Consider the following 20,722-nt stretch of genomic DNA (forward strand, 5'->3'; position numbering starts at 1 on the left):
GGCCAAGCATTGTTCTTTTGCTTGCTAGTTGCCTTGAAAGTCATTCCCAGAACGCTTTGCCAGGACAAATAAATGTTAGACAGTTAGACACATCTTAAAGGAATTTGATACACTCAGAATATTCATAGTTTGTGCTTTTTTATAGCCCTCACTCCACATCCTGGCCATTGGCACATATTGGCTTCAAACAGAAAACTAATTGCCAATGTAATGGCAAAAAAAAATTTCCTAGTTTTTAAAATGACCTCATTTCTTTAATTACTAGACAGGCTAAGCTTTGAATATTTGTATTGTGTTAGAGTTTGGTTTTCCCTGCTCTGAGCATTTATAATTTTGTGCTTTTTTAATAAAATGTCTATTAAATGATCATAAAGTTAGTTTTTGGACTACGCAAAAGGAGGAGACATAAGATCTCGATGATGGATTTGGAACTCTGATGTTCAACAGCTCTTTGTCCTATTTGGGGGGGGGGGGCGTTACTGTGTGTGAGGAATCTGGCCTCCTTTTGCTGTTCAAACTCAAGCACTCTTTTTTTTTTTTTTTTTTTTTTTTTTTTTTTTTTTTTTTAGCTTCCAGGCTTTCTTCCTCATTTGCTCAATGCTCAGCAAACCAAGGTTTCCATGGTTCTGTCAGGAAGACCTCCTTTACCATCTTGGCTTGTAATTGGGAACACGAGAATTAGAATGGCAAAAGGTAGTTTCGTCTTTTGCTTTAAGAAAATGTATACATGTAGGTGGGGGTTCGTGGAGCTCCCCAGCAATTGCTTAGAACATAGACTTATATACCATCTGAAGAGAAGGAGAGGGCAAAGAGGCAGTGATGAAAATGTAAATGACTTCCTAATAAGGGTAGTTGTTGGGGGGGGCATGTATGGGAAAACAAAAGAGTTTTAAGAAAAGATAAATGGACTGTAAGGAAACAAATGAGGGAAAGGACAGCTTGCCATGGTGTCTATTTAGGCTTCTGGACCACAGTGATGATGGCCTGGATGCAAACTCTTGGAGTGGGTATTTATAATAATTGGGTTCTTTGGGGTGGCTCCGCTTGATGGCAGAGGTGAGAGTACAAAAAATACCTATCCTTAAATGTCTTTGGCTCACAAAACTTTTTATGCTACAGTGGCATATTTCGGATAGCTAACTGCTAACTAATATTAACAATTTCTTTAAATTATATTTAGAAATTATATTGGTTTAGGAAAATGGCAGTAGTAAGCTTTTCTCTTGGTCTATGATTTCTCCAGCCATGAATAGGTAGTGGGGTTGGTTTACAGTACTAAGCATGAATCCCTTCCTGTTGACCAGGACTTAAGTCCAATTAAACAGCAGTTGGTTACCCCCAAGACAAAAGTACCATTATTACCCAGTCTTGCTCATGCAGCCATTCTCATTGTGGAGGTCCATTTGTTTGCACCTGGTGGGTCTACCAGTTCTTCCTCTCTCTTGGCGGCTTTCATAGAACCTTCTGATACTATAAGAGAAAGTCTTTAAGGAAGAGGTTTCCAGGTCAGTTTCAGTGTGGTTCCTCCAAGTTTTGTATCCCCAGTGTTTGGTGTCTTCAGCAATGGGGTCTCTCACCTTGAAGTACTAGGAGACAACCAAGATAGGGAGGGGAAAACAGACAGTATGGTGGCTTCCTTAGAGCCCAGGTGCTCATTGATCTGGGAAACTTTGTACAACACTGAGCATCCAGCCTTCAGATGCACCCAGAGTCTACATTTCACATTCACACAGGAAGATCTAGGGCTGGGGACAGCCATTATTTGGGAAATGGAATTTCCTGCTAACTTGCAACATGCATAGGTTTCCCAGTCTGTGAACGGAAGAGTCAAGCAAGCATCGTTCTTCCATCTCTAAAGGTCTGAGCTGCCTGGCCCCTCCCTTCCTTCTCCCTTCGACACTTTAGAGTGCATTTATGAGCTCAAGCACCGTAATGGGCACAGGGCATGCAAAAATGAAGCAACATCAATAAATCTCAAGGGTGGGGGCCCAGTTCCCCGGAGGACTCTAGACTCTAGACCAAGGCTAAGAATCAATCAGTAGGTAAGGTGGGGAAGGAGTCAGGAGGGGAAGAAAATGAATGATGTTTCTCTCGGAGGTGGAAGGGACTGAGCCTCGGAGAAGCAAGGACGGCACTGGCAGGGAGGCATAAATATATTGCGAGGAGATGCCAGTAGAAACCCGGGGAAACAGCTAAGATGTGAGACTCACCAGGACCTCTGGGGCTGTGTAACAGCTGTTCCTTTTTCATCTTAAGAACAGAGTGAAGTCAAGGAAAGACTGGAAGGCCCAGTCTGAGGGGCACGTGTACATCAGGGGACCCCCCTATCTTCCAGTTGAGTGTCCATTGTCTCTCGACACTCTAGGGGGAAGAATTCAAGCTGCTCACAGCCCACAGATTACTCTTTTCTTTCCTCGTTCCTTTCCCCTCTTATGTCTCTTTTTTTCCCTTCTAGTTAGGCTAAGAGAGAATGGAAGGTGACAATACGGGAGATGGAAGGAGGACCCCTGGAATTTACCAGGGTGGCCTGGGAGGGACTGGATTAAAAATCTAGGGGAAAGAAATGATAAGTCTCAAGCGAGACACTTAGGTGCCTAATGCAAAAGGCATAAATAATGTCCTCAACATTTCAAACTTGTGGGTTAAGGAGGCAAGCATGCAAAGGATACCTTCAAAACCCTAGATGCACTTACGGGATTGGGACTTAAGTTGAAGTGGTAATATCTGTTTTCCTACATCTTCGTGACGGTAAGAAAGCTACCCAGTTCAGCCCAGAGCTTTTCTCCCTAAGGCCCAACTTGATTGTGAGGTTTCTTTTTGTTGTATTTGGGCCACGTGGTAGATTTTAGTGCACCAGAGTCACACTCTTTAGGGTGAGCTTAGACATGGAAAATGGGTGATACCATAAAGTAGAATATGCTTTGGGGACATCCCCGAAGTGGTTTACCACCTAATATAGTCTTCAATAAGAACTTGTGTTATGTGCCATTGTGGCCCACTGTGGGATAGTTTGGCTATAGGTAAGTTCTACTGTATGTACACTAGAGACATGGTAGGTATTTTTTGTCCCCCAAACAGGGGTTTAGACAAATTGGAACGCTTTCAAGGACAACCAGTCAAAGAAATCAGGAGCCAGGAGAACAGATTTATGAGCCAAGATTAGAAAAATGTTAAGGCATTTTGCTTGGCTAACTGACAAGAAAAGAGCTGTCAATCAGGAGTAAAGACAAAAGAAATGAGCTGTTACAGCAAGTGGCCCTCTTCTCGTCACTAGAGTCCCCCAAGCCATTCCCAGTCTGGGGGGAAGGAGGCAGGAGAAGGAGGAAAAGACAGGGGGAGAAACAGAATGGAGAAGAAATAAAAGAGATTTTTCCTCTCTTCTCTTTCTTCCTTCTAGTTAGAAGAGAGGGTATTAGCTCTGGAATTTGAGATCTGCTTTAGTTTTCCAAGCGTGCTGGACCGTCTGTCTTCTAAGTCTGTCACCCACAGCTCTGCCTACAATGTATAGATCATAAACCTGTCTATACGCCTCTGTGTCATATAAGTGAAAAATGCTCTCTCTTAAGTCAGTTGGGCTTTTAGTAGAAGATTTAGCGGACATTGAAAATAACATTTGACTAGAGGAAGCATGAACTGACCTATCCTCACAGCACCCAGAAATCCCCACGGAAGACCTTTGTCTTGGCCGGGGCTGCTGTTCTCATCCACTTGATGTGTTTTGTAGAATGTTGCCTTGGCTTCTGTTCTTGGGTCCCACTTGCCTCCCCCAGAGCCTCTCTAGTATCTGCTTCCCCTTCTTGAGATGTAGTTTCTTTCTCCAGATGGCTTCCCTTTCTTTCTCCTGCCCATGGCTGGTCAGCATCATGATTGTAATTATCACTGAGTGGACAGGTACCCAGCCCCCCACAAGATGGAGGGTGCTCCATCTTAAACCGGTGGTGCTCCTCCTCTGCCCTGCCAGTACTTATGTTCTGAGTGTCCCTGTCTGTAGTGGCATCTTGCCTTGCCAGTGAACTTGTAGTAGTGGCCACACCCTTTGGGTGTGGTTTCAGGTGCAGACGTGGCCCCTTTAAGAGGCAGACTTGCTATCTGTCATTCCAGTATATCGTGTTATAATTACTTACTTGTGTTTCTGTCTCTTCTTCTAGACCAGCAGTTCTCAACCTGTGAGTTGCAGCCCCTTTGGCAACCCTGGGTCTCCAAAAATATTTACATTATAGTCCATAACAGTAGCAAAATTACAGTTATGAAGTAGCAATGTAAATAATTTTATGGCTGGAGGTCTCACCGTGAGGGTCACAGTGTTGGGAAGGTTGAGAACCACTGCTCTAGTGTAGGGAGCCGTCCCTGCATTCTCCATTACAAGATGGCGCCTGCATCCGGCAGGCACCAAATGTAAACAAGATTATTGCGCAGGCGCTGGGTAATTTTCCATTCCTTGATCTCTGCCTATTCCGTGGCGTCATATGGCCGGATGAGCTGCAGCCAATCATGGGGTGACACGTCCGAGGCGGCGGTTGCCAGCCTTTATTAGGGGACGGGATTCTTGGCTCAGGGTCTCCGCTCTGGTAAGCTTATGCTCTCCTCTCAAGATGCATTAAAGCTTTCCTGCAGAAGGATCCGAGTGTCCTGCGTATGATTTCTTGCTGGCGAGAAATACAGAGCGGGCGCGGGACACTCTAGACTATCCACACCCTGAGGGAAGAAGAGAGAATTCACGGCTCTTTGTGTGGCCTTTCCAGGCTTCCTCTATTCCATGCAACGGCTGTGTGCGGTGGCATCCTTTTTTATAACATTTCTTATTAGGGAACAGTGCAGACACAATGCAACTCGGCCATTTAACTGTGTGGTTCCATAGTTTCTGGACATTTGACAGAATCGTGGAAACAGACATCACCAGTCTGTTTTGGAGCATTCTTGTCACCTCTGTCCCTCCACCTGCCCAATTGTATCTTAGGACCACCCTCCTGCCATCCATCTCCTTCAGCCACAATCAACCTCCACTCTACTTTCTGTCCCCACCGACTTCTCCCTCTGGAACATTTTCCACAAATTGTGCAATGTGTGCTCTTTCCTGACTGGCTCCTTTCTGTTGGCATCGTGTTTTTTAGAGTTCATCTGTGTTGCTCGGGAGTCACTATTTCATCCCCTTTTAAAGCCAACTACTGGCCCATCATTTATCTATTCATCAACCAATGGGTATTTGGGGAGTTTCTACTGTTGACAATAGTAGCAAGTACGGACTTGACTCCTTGTGTACAAGTCTTGGGGGAGACATGTTTTCACTGACCTTGTCTCTACACTGATTTGCTGGGTCACGCTTGCTGTGTTTAACTTTCTAAGAAACCCCAAAGTGTCTACGGCATTATTATACCTTCTCACACCCCGTAACCTAGGCTGTACACCCTGACAATAAATGTTAATGGATTCATGGTGATTGTGTGCTGAGACAATACAGTAAAACAATTATTTACAAAACATTTGCACTGTATCCGATAATGGGAATAATCCAGGTGTATACCCAGGAGGATGTGCCTGCAGTATGTGTCATGATTATGCCATTGTATGTAAAGGAACTGAGCATGTACTCTCTTTAATCCACTAGGAGTGTTGGCACTAATTGCCCAGTTCTGAGGGACCACTGTATCTAATTTCTGCACATCCCACATGGGGTGGGTTTTTCTGTGTCTGTAGACTTAGAAAAGTTTTTTCCCCAACACTTTAATTAACCATTTTCTACTAGAAAAATGCACCCCATCCCTGAGGGACACTTATTGTATTGGAAAGGCACTTGAAAAAGGAAGAAGGTGACAAGATTAATCTCTATTCAAATAAAAATACAAAACCTGAATGTTTTTTTTTTGCCAAGTCTTGTCATTGTACCAATAGGAGTTTCTTAGGAAATGCAAATATGTATTTTCTGCATGAATAAGGACAATGTTATTTAAAGGTGGTAACAAAGTGTAGAATCTTATGTAAAAAAAAAAGTAAGACGGTTAAAAGTAGAAAGAGGTGGAAATGTGCCCGAGGACTTAAGGAAGAATAAAAATATTACATAAGGCAAGAGAGAGGGCAAGAACAGAGTTGATCCTCCAGGCTCTGTGAGCAAGGGTTGACTGCACCTGGGGTGTATTGTGGGAAAGGGGCAGGACTGAGGTCAGAAAACCTCTGTCTCTCTTAGATTACCACAGACCACATCTCAGGAAGTGAGAGGTGATGCATGTAAGAGATAGTAGAGAGCCGGGCATTGGGGGCGCATGCCTTTAATCCCAGCACTCAGGAGGCAGAGGCAGGCGGATCTCTGTGAGTTCGAGGCCAGCCTGGTCTCCAGAGCGAGTGCTAGGATAGGCTCCAAAGCTACACAGAGAAGCCCTGTCTCAAAAAACTGAGAGAGAGAGAGAGAGAGAGAGAGAGAGAGAGAGAGAGAGAGAGAGAGAGAGGAGAGATTCCTAACTATAAACAAATGCTTCAAGGCTCCTGACAGATTATAGAGTATTTCTCAGAGGCGACTGTGTGAATGCGCACTTTACACGCCTTGTCCTGGTCGAATCCCCCACTGTTGAGGGTTTAGATACAGGCATTGCTCTCTCTTCTAGGATGAAGGCTCAGAGGATACAGAAGAAACTGCTTAGGAGAGCCAGCTAGAGTCTTTGTGTTGTACTGTAGAGCCAGGGAACCCCCAGGGTCCCTGCTCTAAACTATTGGGCCACCATTCTGATTATGTTTGTTTCTTCACCTACATTGTTTGAGAACAGCAATTAAAAATACATTAACCACCTTGCGACTTCTGTTTAAATGAAATCTATTTAAATAATGAGTCGGAGGCATTTGTTTTTTGTAATAGTTTTTAAATTACCTGTAATGTAGCGTAATGTGCCACCAGGTCTGCCGAGGGTTGAGGTGGGAGGCAGGGACCAAGTTGATGAAGAGCAAACTTCATTCCAGAGGCAACAAGAGGCATTAACTTTCTACAGTTTTCAGTTGGCACAGAGTAACCGTGTAGTTACGGAGTGCCTAGTGCCACCTGTGTAAACATCGTGTAGTGATCAAAACAGGGCAATTAGCATATCCATTGCCGTGAACATTTAGCATCTCTTTGTGGTGAGAACATGCCAAATCTTCTCTTCTAGTTAGCATGAAACAGGAAGTGCAGTTGTTAACGTTGCTTGCTCTTCTGTGCTATTGAAAACACAAGGTATTCCCCCTGCTCTCCCTCTACCCTGCTATCAAAACCAGAGAGTATTGCCCTTATCTAATGGCGGCTTTGTTCCTCCCCGCTGTCCTTAACCTTTTGAGCCAAGTGGCTCATCCGTGGGTTGGAAATGCCCTCTGCACTGAGAGACTATAGGTGGATGTTTAGGGCAGAACTAGAGAAAGACGAACGTGCAGCCTGCTAAAACAGTCAGTTAGAGATGAAAAGGCTCTGAGCTAAAACCAGCGCAGGTGGTGCCCACAGATGTAAATCAAAGAAAGATGAAAGTATCCCTGGCAATTTAGGGGTGCAGAGGCTTCAGCTCTGTAAGTTTTCCAGGGTTCTCTGAGTGTATCACAGGGATGCCAGAGATGTAATTCCCTAAAATAGAACGCGAGGAAATGGGCTTTTACAATAGCAGGTAACTTTGTTGGTGGTGGTGGTTTTTCGAGACAGGGTTTCTCTGTTTAGCTTTGGAGGCTGTCCTGGAACTTGCTCTGTAGACCAGGCTGGTCTTGAACTCACAGAGATCCACCTGCCTCTGCCTCCTGGGTGCTGAGATTAAAGGCGTGAGCCGCCACCACCACCCACTTAGTTTTTAATTGCTTAGGTCGTTTCTACTCTTCCCCACCTAAGGGTTTCTGCTTAGTTCTTTTTTGATAAAGGCTCTCACTCTGTAGCCCAGGCTGACACTCACTCACAGCAGCCCTTCTGCTTCAGCCACCCCAGGATTGGGACTGCGGGCGTGAGCCATCATACCTACCCATTTCAGCTTTTCTTTACAGCGCGTTTTCTTTTTCAGAAGCAGTTCCAGGCATTGTGAGACTTTGAATTTTAGTTTTTGGGGAATCTATTCGTGCCCCTCAAGTGTGTTAAAAGCAGTATCTTTGGCATTTCCTGGACTCATCGGATTGTTCCAGGGCTTGTAGATGTACAGTTTTCACAGAGGGGGACAGGTGACCTATCCAGGGATGGACAACTCATTGGCCAGAACACTCTTGTAATTCCAGGCTGCTTTGGCTGGCGGTACCACCATGATCATCGACTTCGCCATTCCGAAGAAAGGCAGCTCCCTCATCGAGGCCTTTGAGACCTGGCGCAGCTGGGCGGACCCCAAAGTCTGCTGTGACTATAGCCTGCACGTGGCAGTGACGTGGTGGAGTGACAAGGTGAGGGAACAGGCTTCTGTTTAGTTAAGTCCCCCAGTCCTTTGCTCTGAATGAGAGCCAGAAGCTGGCAATGGCAAATGGCAGACCCTAGTGATGTCCCTGCTTGGGGGCGGCTGGGGACTGGGGACTGTCATTGTGCTTTCTTCTGAATCTGTTGAATTCTGAGTCCTGTGACAGATTACAGTCAAAACATTGAAATGTAAAAACCTCATGTAAAGCACACAATGAAAATCTGACCTGCTGTTCACAGTAGGGTCATCCGGTGTTTAATCCAGGAATTGTTGGTGTTTTCTCTAACAGCCGAAGCACCTATCCCTCTTATTCTCACTCTTAGAAAATTTTAGTATCTGAGAAAAACATCAGAGAAATTCTAAGCGTACAATCCCTTCTAATTGGAGGCCTCCATTCCTACAGGAGAGAGCAAGCTGGGATCCTTCCCAAGTCTCTTTCCCAGCTGTGTCCAGGGGTGACTTAGACTCTCTCCCAACACGATTCTGTCATTGGCACTTGAGAACCATTTACAATAGACCTCAAAACACCCTTCCAGGTCTGGTAATTATTTAGGACATGAAAATGGTAAGATTCAGATAGAAAAGATGACTTTGAGAGCCATTAAAATATGTTGATTTTCTACTGAAAATGTGTATGAGTGTGTGTGCGTGCCCCAGGGCACCTTGGAAGATTTAAACCCTAAGTCATTCTTCATATTAGACTTCATTTAGAAATTTTAGGGGCAGGGCATGAATCACGGCGATACTATTTTAGTAGCTCATACACCCGCCTCCCTTTCAAAACTTGTTTCGGACACCGGGTGAATATAAAATAAGTGTTTGCTCTGTAACGAGTAACCCAGCTTGGACCCAGCAAACATCATTTCAAGGGTCATAGTCCACCACCCAAGCTGATTTCTCTCCCCAAACAATGTTCTAATCGATGAGTTGGATCTATTTATTATACTTTTACAGGCAAACCCTTTCTTTCTTTCATCTCTTCCTTCCTTTCTTCCGTCCCCTTTTCTCCCTTTCTTATTTCATGAAAGAGCAAGGGCAAAGGTGGTGGCAGCTTTCACCAGTCCTTTCCATGCTTTAACAAGTGGAGGGATCCCCCAAATACAGGATCTGTTGTGTTCCTATGACCAAGTGTTCAGTGTAGCCTGGAACAACAGAAACTTATTGTCTCCCAATCTTGAGGGTTCAACGGCTAAGGTATCTGGTGACTGGTTTGTCCTAAGTGCAAAAGGCTCCAGCCCATGCTTTTCAAGAAGCTTCTAGCTCTCTGTGGTAATCTTCTGTGACCCTGGCCTTGAAGAAGGATTATCCTGACTTCTGCTTCCAGCTCCGTATACAAGCCTGCATTTCCTGTTCTTCTTTTTTCAAGGCCTCCAATCATGGGGGATTGGAGCGCACATTGATGACATCATTGTAGCTAACCACACCTGTGGTGATACTGCTTCTAAATAAGGGCTTTTAGGACTTTAACATAAGGATTAGGGAACACACAAGGCAATTTGCTAAACTGTTTTTCCCTTTTATGAAGATTCTTTGAAGTCTTTTTTCCCCTTTTTATTGAAAATGTTTTTTTTCCTCACATAATATATCCTGATTATGTTTTCCCATCCCTCTACTCCTCCTAGTTCCTCCCTCCCTCCCTCCCTCCCTCCCTCCCTCCCTCCTCCCCTCCCTCCCTCCCTCCCTCCCATCTGATCCATTCCCTTTCTGTCTTTCATTAGAAAAGAACAGGCTTCTAAGAGATGAAAAATGAAATTGGACAAAACAAACCAAAACAAGGAAAAGAGCCCAAGAGAAGGCAGAGGAATCAGAGATCCTCTCATTTGCACACTCAGATATCCCATAAAAAAACTAACCTGGAATCCAGAACATATACACAGAGGACCTGGTGCAGATTCACACAGGCTCTGGGCATGCTGCCTCAGTCTTTGCGAGCTCATATGAGCTTTGTTGATTTGGAGGGCTCGTTTTCTTGGTGTCCCCATTCCCCCTGGCTCCTACACTCCTTACACCTCTTCTTCTGCTGGGTTCTCTAAGCCCTGAGGGAAGGGATTTGATGGAACCTTCCCATTTAGGGCTGTGTGTTCCAAGGTCAATATCTCTCACTCTCTGTGTAATGCCTGGCTGTGGATCTCTGTATCTGTTCCCATTTGCTGCAGGAGGAAGCTTCCCTGATGATGGCTGAACAATCGTGTCTATCTGTCTGAGTCAGGAAAGTCAACCTGTAATCGTGGGCAAGAGTATCTACATTGCTATGTTTAACATGGAGAGGGGCTGGCTATGTAGTCACAGGCTGGCCTTGAACTTGTCCTTCAGCCTGCATCTCTGAAAGGCAAGATTACAGAGTGTGCCAGCATGTCCAGTTTGGTGCTTTTTTTTTATCGTTTGCTTTTTGTTTCTTTGAGACAGTGTCTCTTCACATAGCCCTGACTGTCCTGGAACTCACTATATAGACAAAGCTGGCCTGGAGCTCACATAGATCCACCTGCCTCTGCCTCCCAAGTGCTAGGATTAAAGGTGTGCACCACCACCACACACATACATGCATACGCATACAAACACACACGCACACACTCACCAAAGTACAGCACGCAATAGCAGGAGTGCTGCTCACAGCTGATAAAATCTCTTCCAACTTGATGGAGGGGGTGGGCACAGAGCCTTGGCACAGAGGGGAAGCTGCAGGGCATCTTAGTGCTTTTTAATGAGTAGAAAGTTAACCTTCTTTGTCTGTGTACTTACTCCATGAGTTGACATTTTCCACGTCGATTAATAAGGTTTCTCTCTGGGGGTGGGGGGAGTGTTCTCTTTTTCTGTTACGTTATGGATATATGTAGTTATCTGGGTAATTTAAAGAGCAGTTTTTAAATATTGAATATCGTCCCAAAGAAAGGCTCTTGCTAGACTCTTAACTTTTAGCAAAAATGTTCATATATTAAAAACTAGATGGCTGGAGCCAGACACTCCTGGGTGTACCTGGACAGGCGTCTCTTCACGCATTAGGCAGCTAATGTTCTAAGAACTAGACCTATAGAGGAAGAAGATCTCACTAGCCGTCAACCTGTGGATGCAGGAATGTGTGTGTGTGTGTGTGTGTGTGTGTGTGTGTGTGTGTGTGTGTGTGTGTGTGTGTGTCTTGCTGCCGTAACAGCATAACATAGGCTGGTGGTTTAATAGAATTTACTTCTTGAAGTCTGAAGGCAGGAAGTCCAGTACTGAGGCACTGGAAGATCTAACTTTCTGTGAGGTTTCTCGTCCTGGCTGTGGACAGCTGTCTCGTCACTTCCTCCTCTCTGAGCTTCCCCTCTGTGCCAAGGCTTGGTACCCCACCCCCTCCATCAAGTTGGAAGAGATTTTATCAGCTGTGAGCAGCACTCCTGCTATTGCGTGCTGTACTTTGGTGAGTGTGTGCGTGTGTGGTTGTATGCGTATGCATGTATGTGTGTGTGTGTACAAGCGTGTATGTGTGTGCATGTGTGCACACGTGTGTACATACATTTGTGTGTGTGTGTGTGTGTGTGTCAACCTATAGAATGTTCAGACAACTTTCCTTTGAAAGTCTTAATCCATTTTGACGCTTGAATTTGGCCTTTCAAGGTCTCTTACTGGGTGTTTTGATCTCGGTTTGCCTCTGATATTTGATAACTCTGAAGATCACCCAAGTTATGACTGCTCCGGAATCTTGCCAGAAGTGACCTCTCCCCCCACCCTGGTTATGCCTGGGAACTGCAGGATAACGCTCAGTTTGTGCTTCCTCAGGCAAACCTGGGCCTACCCACTACTTCCCTCGGAGAACACAGCCTATAGCTTTTAAATTTGAGCCGGAGCTCTCAGCACACATAAGCTTTGGTTCCGTCTAGATCCACAGTTGTAGCCATGTGGTTTCATCCTCTTTTTCTGGAATAACCCCCTCTAATTGGAAGACAGACGCAGAGAATTTTATATTCAAGAACGGTAATGAAGTACTTTGGGGGACGCTGTTAACTCCCCATGATTTAAGGCTGCCACGGCAGCAGTTTACCAGGTGAAATGGGGCGTGACCTGGGAGAAAGTTAGTGGGTTTAGCTTCGTGTTTCTGAGGGAAGCTGTCACCCTTCTGCTGCTCATTTCTTTTCTGAATATAATCTTCGAGGGGATGCTGAAACTATTGTTTAAATTAATGAGGGGTGTGCTGTTGTATCTGTCAATCTCCCCTCCCCAGGTAAAAGAAGAAATGAAAACCCTTGCCCAAGATAAAGGAGTTAACTCTTTCAAGATGTTTATGGCCTACAAAGATCTATACATGGTGCATGACGAGCAGATGTACTCAGCTTTCTCTCAGTGCAAGGAGATTGGAGCCGTTGCTCAGGTGCACGCCGAAAACGGAGACCTGATCGCAGAGGTGAGCATCCCTTCCCAACCCTTGTATAGACAGGAAAGCAGCTGTGACTTAAAGCAAGGACACTGGATCCTAAGAAGGTAGACTCTGCACACGGAAGGGCAGAAACTAAGTTATCTGTGTTGCGTACACACCTGATTTGGTTTTCTTGGTCACTGCTTTTGATTTTGTTCGGTGGGTCTACATGGTTGAGCGAAGTATTCTCCTTTTCAACCAGCTACCTATATTCAGTTTTTAAAATGTGATGTTATTTTCTTTGAGCCTTACTTATTTATTACTTACATGTATGCGTGCCTGCATGAGTTTACGTGTGCCCTGTGCATGCGGTGCCTGTAGAGGTCAGGAGAAGTTGCATCGCCTGGAGCTGGAGTTACAGACAGTTACAGTTGTGAGCTGCCGTGTGGGTGCTGGGAACCCAACCCGAGTCCTCCGGAAGAGCAGCCAGTGCCCTTCACTGCCGAGCCATCTCTCCAGACTCCGCAGAACATTTCCTTTATGTTCCTTGGCACTGGTTTGTTTTCAGAGGCTTGGGCTGCTGGTACCGAATGCTAATGTGTGGACATCAGCGTGGTCCTGATGAGGGAGCAGATGGCATTTTAAAGCCGTACACGTCCCAGAGACTGGGTATTAAAATGTGCTCCCGGGAACCCAGAGATGTTTCTTTCTCAATGTTAGCTCCATTACTAATGCCCAAAGGGTATGCCATCTGCAAGATTTAAAGAGCTGTCTCTACACCCTTTCTATTAGCTGATTTCTTTTCTTTCCCCAGGCTTAGCTCCCATTAAAGTAAGTAAGATTGCAGCTCAGTAGCCAGGAGGCAGTGGGGAAATGAGAAGAAGTGTGAGCCATAGACTCAAAAGGACCAGAGTTTAAATTTTGACGATGTGACTTCTTCACTGTGTGACATGAGCAAGTGGTGTCATTCTTCTGAAACTTGACTGGCAGCCCTTTTTGAGGAAGGGGGGGAGGAAGGAAGGAAGGAAGGAAGGAAGATTTGAAAATAATGGACCTAATATTATTAGTGTATTGAGTTGGGAGCAGTAGAGACTACAATGCGGTAGAAAAATAAAACTAAATAAAACTAAATAAAACTATATCACGATGACTCACTTCAGCAAGGTTCTGTTTTGTTTGCCTGAATTAATACATCGAGTCTCAAGCACCGACAGTGTTTGGCAGTGCTTCTTACAGAATGTGAGGACAAACTTTCTCATCTTTTTCAGGGGTGGGATAGACAGGGAGACAGACAGACTGTGGAGACCAAAGGACGTAGAGACAGGATCTCCCACCGACTTGAAACTCACTCATTAGGCCAGCCTGGCTGGCACTGGGTCCCATGGTTCCACCGTTGCCTCCCCGATATTACAATTGCGCCCGCCACCACGGTTGGCTTCTTCACGTGGGTTCTGCGGGTTGAACTCAGGTTTCTCATGGTTGCACAGCAAGCTCTTTAGCAACTGGACCATTCTCCTCAGCCCCTCCCCTTCCCCCACCTTTTCCAGTCAAAAGCAGCTAACGGTAAAAGGATGCATGGGGTGGGGTGGGGTACTCGTAAAGTATACTGTCGGCACCTGTGTGCGCTGCCCCTACACACCTATGGCTGACTTAAAAGTCTATCCAAACATTTAATTATCAAAAAACAATAACATTGGTCATTAGTAATCCTTCCTGCTACTTTTCTTTTTCTTCTTTTTTTTTTTTTTTTTACATTCTTGCTGTCTTTTTAGGGAGCAAAGAAGATGCTGGCATTGGGGATAACAGGCCCCGAGGGGCACGAGCTGTGCCGTCCGGAGGCAGTGGAGGCAGAGGCCACCTTGAGGGCCATCACCATAGCCAGCGTGGTGAACTGCCCTCTATACGTGGTGCACGTGATGAGCAAATCCGCAGCGAAGGTGGTAGCCGACGCAAGGAGAGAAGGTGACTTCAGTGGGACCCTGGGACACCCAAGCTGCTTCTGCTTAGCACATGAGGAAGTGGTGCCTTCATCTTACCCTGGCCTCTGTGCCATCCTTTCTGTCCACCCGTCTGCTTCTTCCCGTTACTTCTTCCTTCCATATGCTCAGGACCTCAAACTAGTCATAATCTTTCTTCCTCTCAACGCCATAAGCAGCCACTTTTCTTTTTTCTTTTCTTTTCTTTTCTTTTCTCTTTTTTTTAACGTGATAGTGAATTTTTAACTTTAAAGCTAATTTTAAAGCGACTTCCACATCTCCTGATCATCCAGCTCACCCTGCTAACATCAGGCAGAGCCAGGGCAGAGTTCACGTCCAAGAGCTTGTTTTTGAATTGAATCGATTTGTCCGGCAGCACCTTGGATGCTGGGTCAATTGAAGCAGTTTAAACCCCAAAGCATTTTAATGATTACGGTTTTAAAGGTTATTTTTTAACTTTAAATTGATTGTTCCTCCGTTCTCTGGTTCAGTCTGAACATAGTCATGCAAAAGAAAGAAAATCTGGTCAGGCGTAGTGGCGTACACCTTTGATTCTAGCACTAGGGAGGCAGAGGCAGGCGGATCTCTGTGAGTTCGAAGCCAGGCTGGTCTACATGGTGAGTTCCAGGACAGCCAGAACTACACAAATCCTTTCTTGAAAACTAAAAATAATAATAATAATAATAATAATAATAATAATAATAATAATAAGGATTTTGTGAACTATATTCACTTTTAAAATGTAACTCACCGTATCATTTCGAATGAGCTCACAAGGTCTCACTACCAATACTGCTCCATCCCTTCCACACCCGGCGTGATTCAGGATTGCAAGTGAAACCGCCCCCTACCCTCACCAAAACAAAACAGAATCCAGCTGAAAAACCCAAGCTGCAGTTCTAGCTTTCCACCACCAGATGGTGATGTTGTCAGCTCTGTGGAATGGCTTTTCTGTGTCTCACCAGGTACACTTTTTTTTTTTTTTTTTTTTTTTTTTTTTTTTTTTTTTTTTTTTTTTTGAGACAGGGTTTCTCTGTGTAGCTTTGGAGCCTGTTCTGGAACTTGCTTTGTAGACCAGGCTGACCTCGAACTCACAGAGATCCACCTGCCTCTGCCTCCCAAAATCTGGGATTAAAAGCGTGGACCACCCTCCTGTCCACAAATGCCAATCTTAACCCAGCCTGATTTTGAAAGTTCAGGCTGGAAGCTGTTTCTTGACAGTGTGTTTTGTTCTGTCCATGGACAAAATTCAATTAGGAGCCAGTTATAAAGATGTAGGGACCAAAGACAACTATTAGTCTTAAGTAAAGGGCATTTTGATTTTATTTTAAATTGGTTGGGGTTTTTGTTGTTGTTTTTGTTTTGGTTTTTGGCTTTTTTGTTTTTGTTTTTGTTTTGTTTCTTTGTAGCTTTGGGGCTTGTCCTGGAACTAACTTTGTAGACCAGGCTGGCCTGGAACTCACAGAGATCCACTTTCCTCTGCCTCCCCAGTGCTGGGATTAAAGGCATGTGTCACCACAACCTGGCTTAAATTAGTTTTAAATACAATTTTACTTCTTGAATGAGGGAACTGTTTATCATTTTACATTAGTCCAAGTTTCAAAATTATATGCAAAAACATTGCTCAAAGAAGTCTTGTAGCTCTTTGTCATAGCCCGTAAGAAAATTTTTTGTGCACTTATTTCTGACCCGAATGGACAGTTTCTCTTTAAAAAGTAAAATTATCTATATCTTTCTGTTTTTCTTCTTCTTTCCTTCATAAGAAAATTAAAACAAACAAAACAACAAGCATGCTAGTATTTTTTCCCCTTGTTGGTTTTTCTGTTAGAAATAAGTCCCCAAGGCTAGCCTTCAGAGGATGGGTTTTCATCATTTCCGTTTGTAAGTCTAGAATATACTGCTGTGTTTACTCAGATAATCCTCCCCTGGTGGTCTGTTGCGGCATCAGCTCTTACAAATGAACACCACGGTGGTCACCAGCAGAGACTATTCAGTATCTGCAGAAGGCGTGTGGCTTTTCTATTGCCTCTGTAAGAAATTGCTACAATCTTAGTGACGTAAAACGTGAACTTGTTATCTGACCATTCTAGAGGACAGAGTACCTCTAGAGGACAGAGTCTGGAGAGCACCGCCCATTCCTTACCTTTCACGGCAGCAGAGCCTGCTCGGGTTCCTCAGTTCACGGCTCCCGCTTTCCAGAACGGTGCTGGATTGAGCATTGTTCATGGCATCCTGCTCTGAATGGCCTCTCGTCTTTCTCCTTTCTTTGTATGCCATTGAACTACTCCATTAGTTTAGAGTAACCTCCAGGCTCTTAACCACACCCATAAGGTCCCTTTCACTACATTAGGTAACATACGAACAAAGTAAGGATTGGCACGTGACCATCTTTATGGTTCCATTGTGCTCCTACCTTAAAGAAGGATTGTCTAGAAGTAGGATTGCTGGTTCAAAGATTCAATGAGCACATAACTTTTTAGATACTGCTAGATCCATTTCCAAAGGAGCTATACGCAGCCTGTAAACCTGTAAACAATACCCTAGTATGCAATTGTCATAGGGAGTATGTAAGACCCCTGGAAGCTCAGGCCTCCAGGATCTCAGCCCAGGACCACGGCCACCCCAATCCCCATGTGGAGGCAGAAACTTGATGCAAACTGCACGAGGCTTTATTGTTGTTTAACGTGCTATCCCCATGTTAGCTCAGGTCTTTCATCCACCCACCATGGCGGATGGCTAGGAAAGACAGCTCGAAGTGTCTGCACAGAAATCTTATAGGGCAGCGTAAGGGGCATGTCTAGGGGTATGCACAGGCTCAGGATTGGTGTGCCTCCAGGCTTGGAGGGTTTGCCCTGTGTTGATTGGTCAACTGGTTGTTATGGCCCATAGGCCCTCCCAGGGTGGTTGCTATGCTCTGCGCGTCATTGCTGTGCCCTTGTCCGAAAAGCACACCCAGAGCCGTAAAGCATAGCACCACTAGCTAACTTCTGATTGGTTCCTTGCCACGAGGCAGGCATCTAACCTAGTGACTAAGACAAGGTCGGACAAGCACGTGTTCAGCTGTTATGGCTGCCGAAATGGGGAGCTGGTCCCTTCAAGTAGAGCTCCAGAATGATTCAGCATGAGCAAGCCCATTCTGTGATGAGGGTAACTCCTCCTGGGGAGGGGAGAGCTGTGATCCAGGGGGAAGTAGAAGGAAGAGGAGAGGGACTAGCAGACCCAAACTTTCCCCATGGCGACTGCATCAGCAAACACAAGGGCAGACCCTGAAAGTGCTGATGACTGGGAGCCCACGGACCACACTGACCTTCCATGAAGGATTCGGGTACCTTATGTAACTCATCATCCTCTAACAGCATTTCTCAGCACCAAAGTACCATCGAGACCTGTTATTTGTAACCTTACTTAAATAAGAAAGAATTTATTCTTTTGAATTTACAATGTGAAAATATATAAATGCTTTTATAACCCCCCCTTCTTTCCTGGGCCCTGATACTAACAATGGCTCCCAGAATGTGGTGCTTGTGTTATCTAGGAGCAACATGCAGAGTCTTGGTGCCCATCCCAGACCTTCTGAAACTAATATGCAAAGGTTGTCCGATCATTGATCACCTCTGTTGTCACTTAGGGATTCAATGATGTTAAATTTAACTTTCTACCTCAATTACCAAATGTATACTCAGAAGCGTTGGGTATATATCATAACAGCTAACACAATATGTGCCTCACAGAGTAAGGTTCTAAGGTGTTTTTTTTTTTTTTAATCACGTCACATTTTATTCCTCATTTTATTTTAATATACTACTGTTTTAAATTGTCACCGGAAGACTTCAGGTTCAACTTTATGACTGTTTTGTGACTGATGACATTGAGTCTTGGGAAAGATCAGTAAGCAACACTCAAGATGATTTCAACGGCAAGTGCTAGGTCTAGAGGTCCAGTCCAAGTCTGCCAACCCAAAGCCAAACCGTCTCATCTTCTGAAAGAGCATGGTCTAGATCTGGGATGGGTACATAATTAATTGATTGGACTTTTAAAAAAATGAGCTGGCTTGGGGGCTTTGTAATCATGTTTGAAGATGGTATTGACAACGCTATCATTCTCTTAGCACTGTGGCATTATTGGAAAGCTAGAAATGCCAAGAATGGATTTGCTAATGTGTTCACTGCGAAGTTAGCTAGCTCACGTTTCTCTCAACCATTCTTTGGGGGCTGGCGATGCTGGCCACATCTGCTCTTAGTTTTAAGTAGCTACCTTCAAAATTCTAGACGGTCAGTATGTAATCGTGACTTGCAAATTGGAGTGGTATCAGTTGTCTTCCAACGATGAAAAAAGAGTAACTTGGCTCATGGGAATCTTACCTGCCACCTGAGTTTTGTACCTGACTTTTGTTAGTAATAATCGTCACTTCAAATGGTATGAGTTGTTGTACAGTGCTTTCAGTGAGATTCCAGGAACGTCTTTGCCAGCCCCTCCCTTTTCTTCCCCCGGGGGTGAAGAAGGAACTCGGGGGATGATACTGCCAATGCCTTAGAATTGTCTTGGTATGACAGTGTTCTTTACCACATCCATGTCCTTCCCATAAATCCGCCACTTCCCTGCTTTGTCTCTAGCCTATGCCCAACATTCAGACACAGCGTAGGAGTGTGACACCAGTCTCTGCCTGCCGAAACAAGGGAAATTTACCCACTCAGTGAAGTGCAAGCTGGAGCTATTCACATCAACTCACGGAGAGAAGCAATTCCAAGCGCCAGGGTCAAGTGCGTCTCCTTCACGCCAATAAGGCTCCAGAACGCACCTAATTTTAGTTGGCTACATATTTAGACCATTGTGGTCTTATAAAAGTTTCTTGGTTTTCCTGGAATTTCTCCAGTTAGCTCTTTTTAAATAGGTTCAGAAAAGAAACACAGGCCTTCTTCTGTACCACGCACTAGCAATTCTAGTTTCTCCTCCTGCTTTCCATTAGACACAAGCAGCTCCTTCTGCAAGGAGGGTTCTTTTTTTGGAGGGGGGTAATCTTCCTCCTTCCCTGCCTCCATTTTTGCCTTCCTGTCTTCCTCAATTTCTCTCTCCCCTGCTTCCTCCCTTTTGTCTGTGTTTTTTTTTTTTTCTTTTCTTTTGCCCTAGTGGGAATGGAACTTGGCTTTGTTGGAGGAAGTGTGGTCTTGCTGAAGAAGGCCGAATGCCACATGCCTTTAATCCAGACCTTGAGTCTACAGGGCACACCTTTCATCTGGGCTACACTTTCTGCTGGAAGTGTGTCACTGTGGAGGGTGGGCTTTGAGGTCCTTTTCTCAAGCCTCACTCAGTGTGACAGTCAATTCTACTTCCTGTTGAGTATGAGTCAAGATGTAAGACTCTGATCCCCAGCACCATGTCTGCCTGCATGCCACCATGCTCACAGCCATGATGGACTGAACCTCTGAACTGTAAGCAAAACACCGCAATTAATGTTCTCTTTGTAGGAGTTGCTGTGGTCAGGGTGTCTCTTCACAGCAAGAAAAACCCAAACTAAGACAGTCACAAAGTACTTCTTCGACAGTGTAATTTCATTCCGGCACTGTAACCAATGCCAAACAATGGTTTACTTTTTCCTCTCTAACCAGTTTTACTATCTGGAATAGTCTCATTTTCCCCCATCCTAGGGATATAGAAATTTCATTAAGCCCACATTGGGTCATAAGCATTGAATAATTCACCTTCATGTTTAGGGCATCATTTAATCTGAAGGCTGATTTTTTTTTTAAATTTTGAAAGTTTTTCTTCTGTTATTTCTTCCATATTTATTTTCTCTGTTTGCTTATTTATTTTCCCCAGGATCAACCCCACCAACATCTTCATTGTCTTCCACTTTTTTCTTCTGCTTAAAAAAAAAAGAAATCTTTGTTTTGCTTTGTATTTTACAAAATGTTTTTGTTTGCTTTCTCTGTCCTTCTGAGAAAACTGAGACGAAGAACATTGGTTTATCGTATGCAAAGCTAAGAAATACAACATCAGGATATGAACTCACGTCTGCACAAACCGTTCTACCACCCTGCCTCTGT

General features: G+C 44.6%; 1 protein-coding gene across 1 annotated transcript in view; it reads left to right on the forward strand.

The window, feature by feature from the left end:
* Positions 1-20,722, forward strand: part of Dpys (dihydropyrimidinase) — a 72,358-nt gene that overhangs the window by 4,970 nt on the left and 46,666 nt on the right. Inside the window, exons 2-4 of the mRNA XM_035449661.1 lie at positions 8,203-8,361; positions 12,571-12,750; positions 14,475-14,664. Of these exons, the coding sequence (XP_035305552.1) occupies positions 8,203-8,361; positions 12,571-12,750; positions 14,475-14,664 (529 nt within the window). The remainder of the gene's footprint in view (positions 1-8,202; positions 8,362-12,570; positions 12,751-14,474; positions 14,665-20,722) is intronic.

This window comes from Cricetulus griseus, chromosome 10, assembly GCF_003668045.3.
Source record: "Cricetulus griseus strain 17A/GY chromosome 10, alternate assembly CriGri-PICRH-1.0, whole genome shotgun sequence".
Classification (NCBI taxonomy): domain Eukaryota; kingdom Metazoa; phylum Chordata; class Mammalia; order Rodentia; family Cricetidae; genus Cricetulus; species Cricetulus griseus.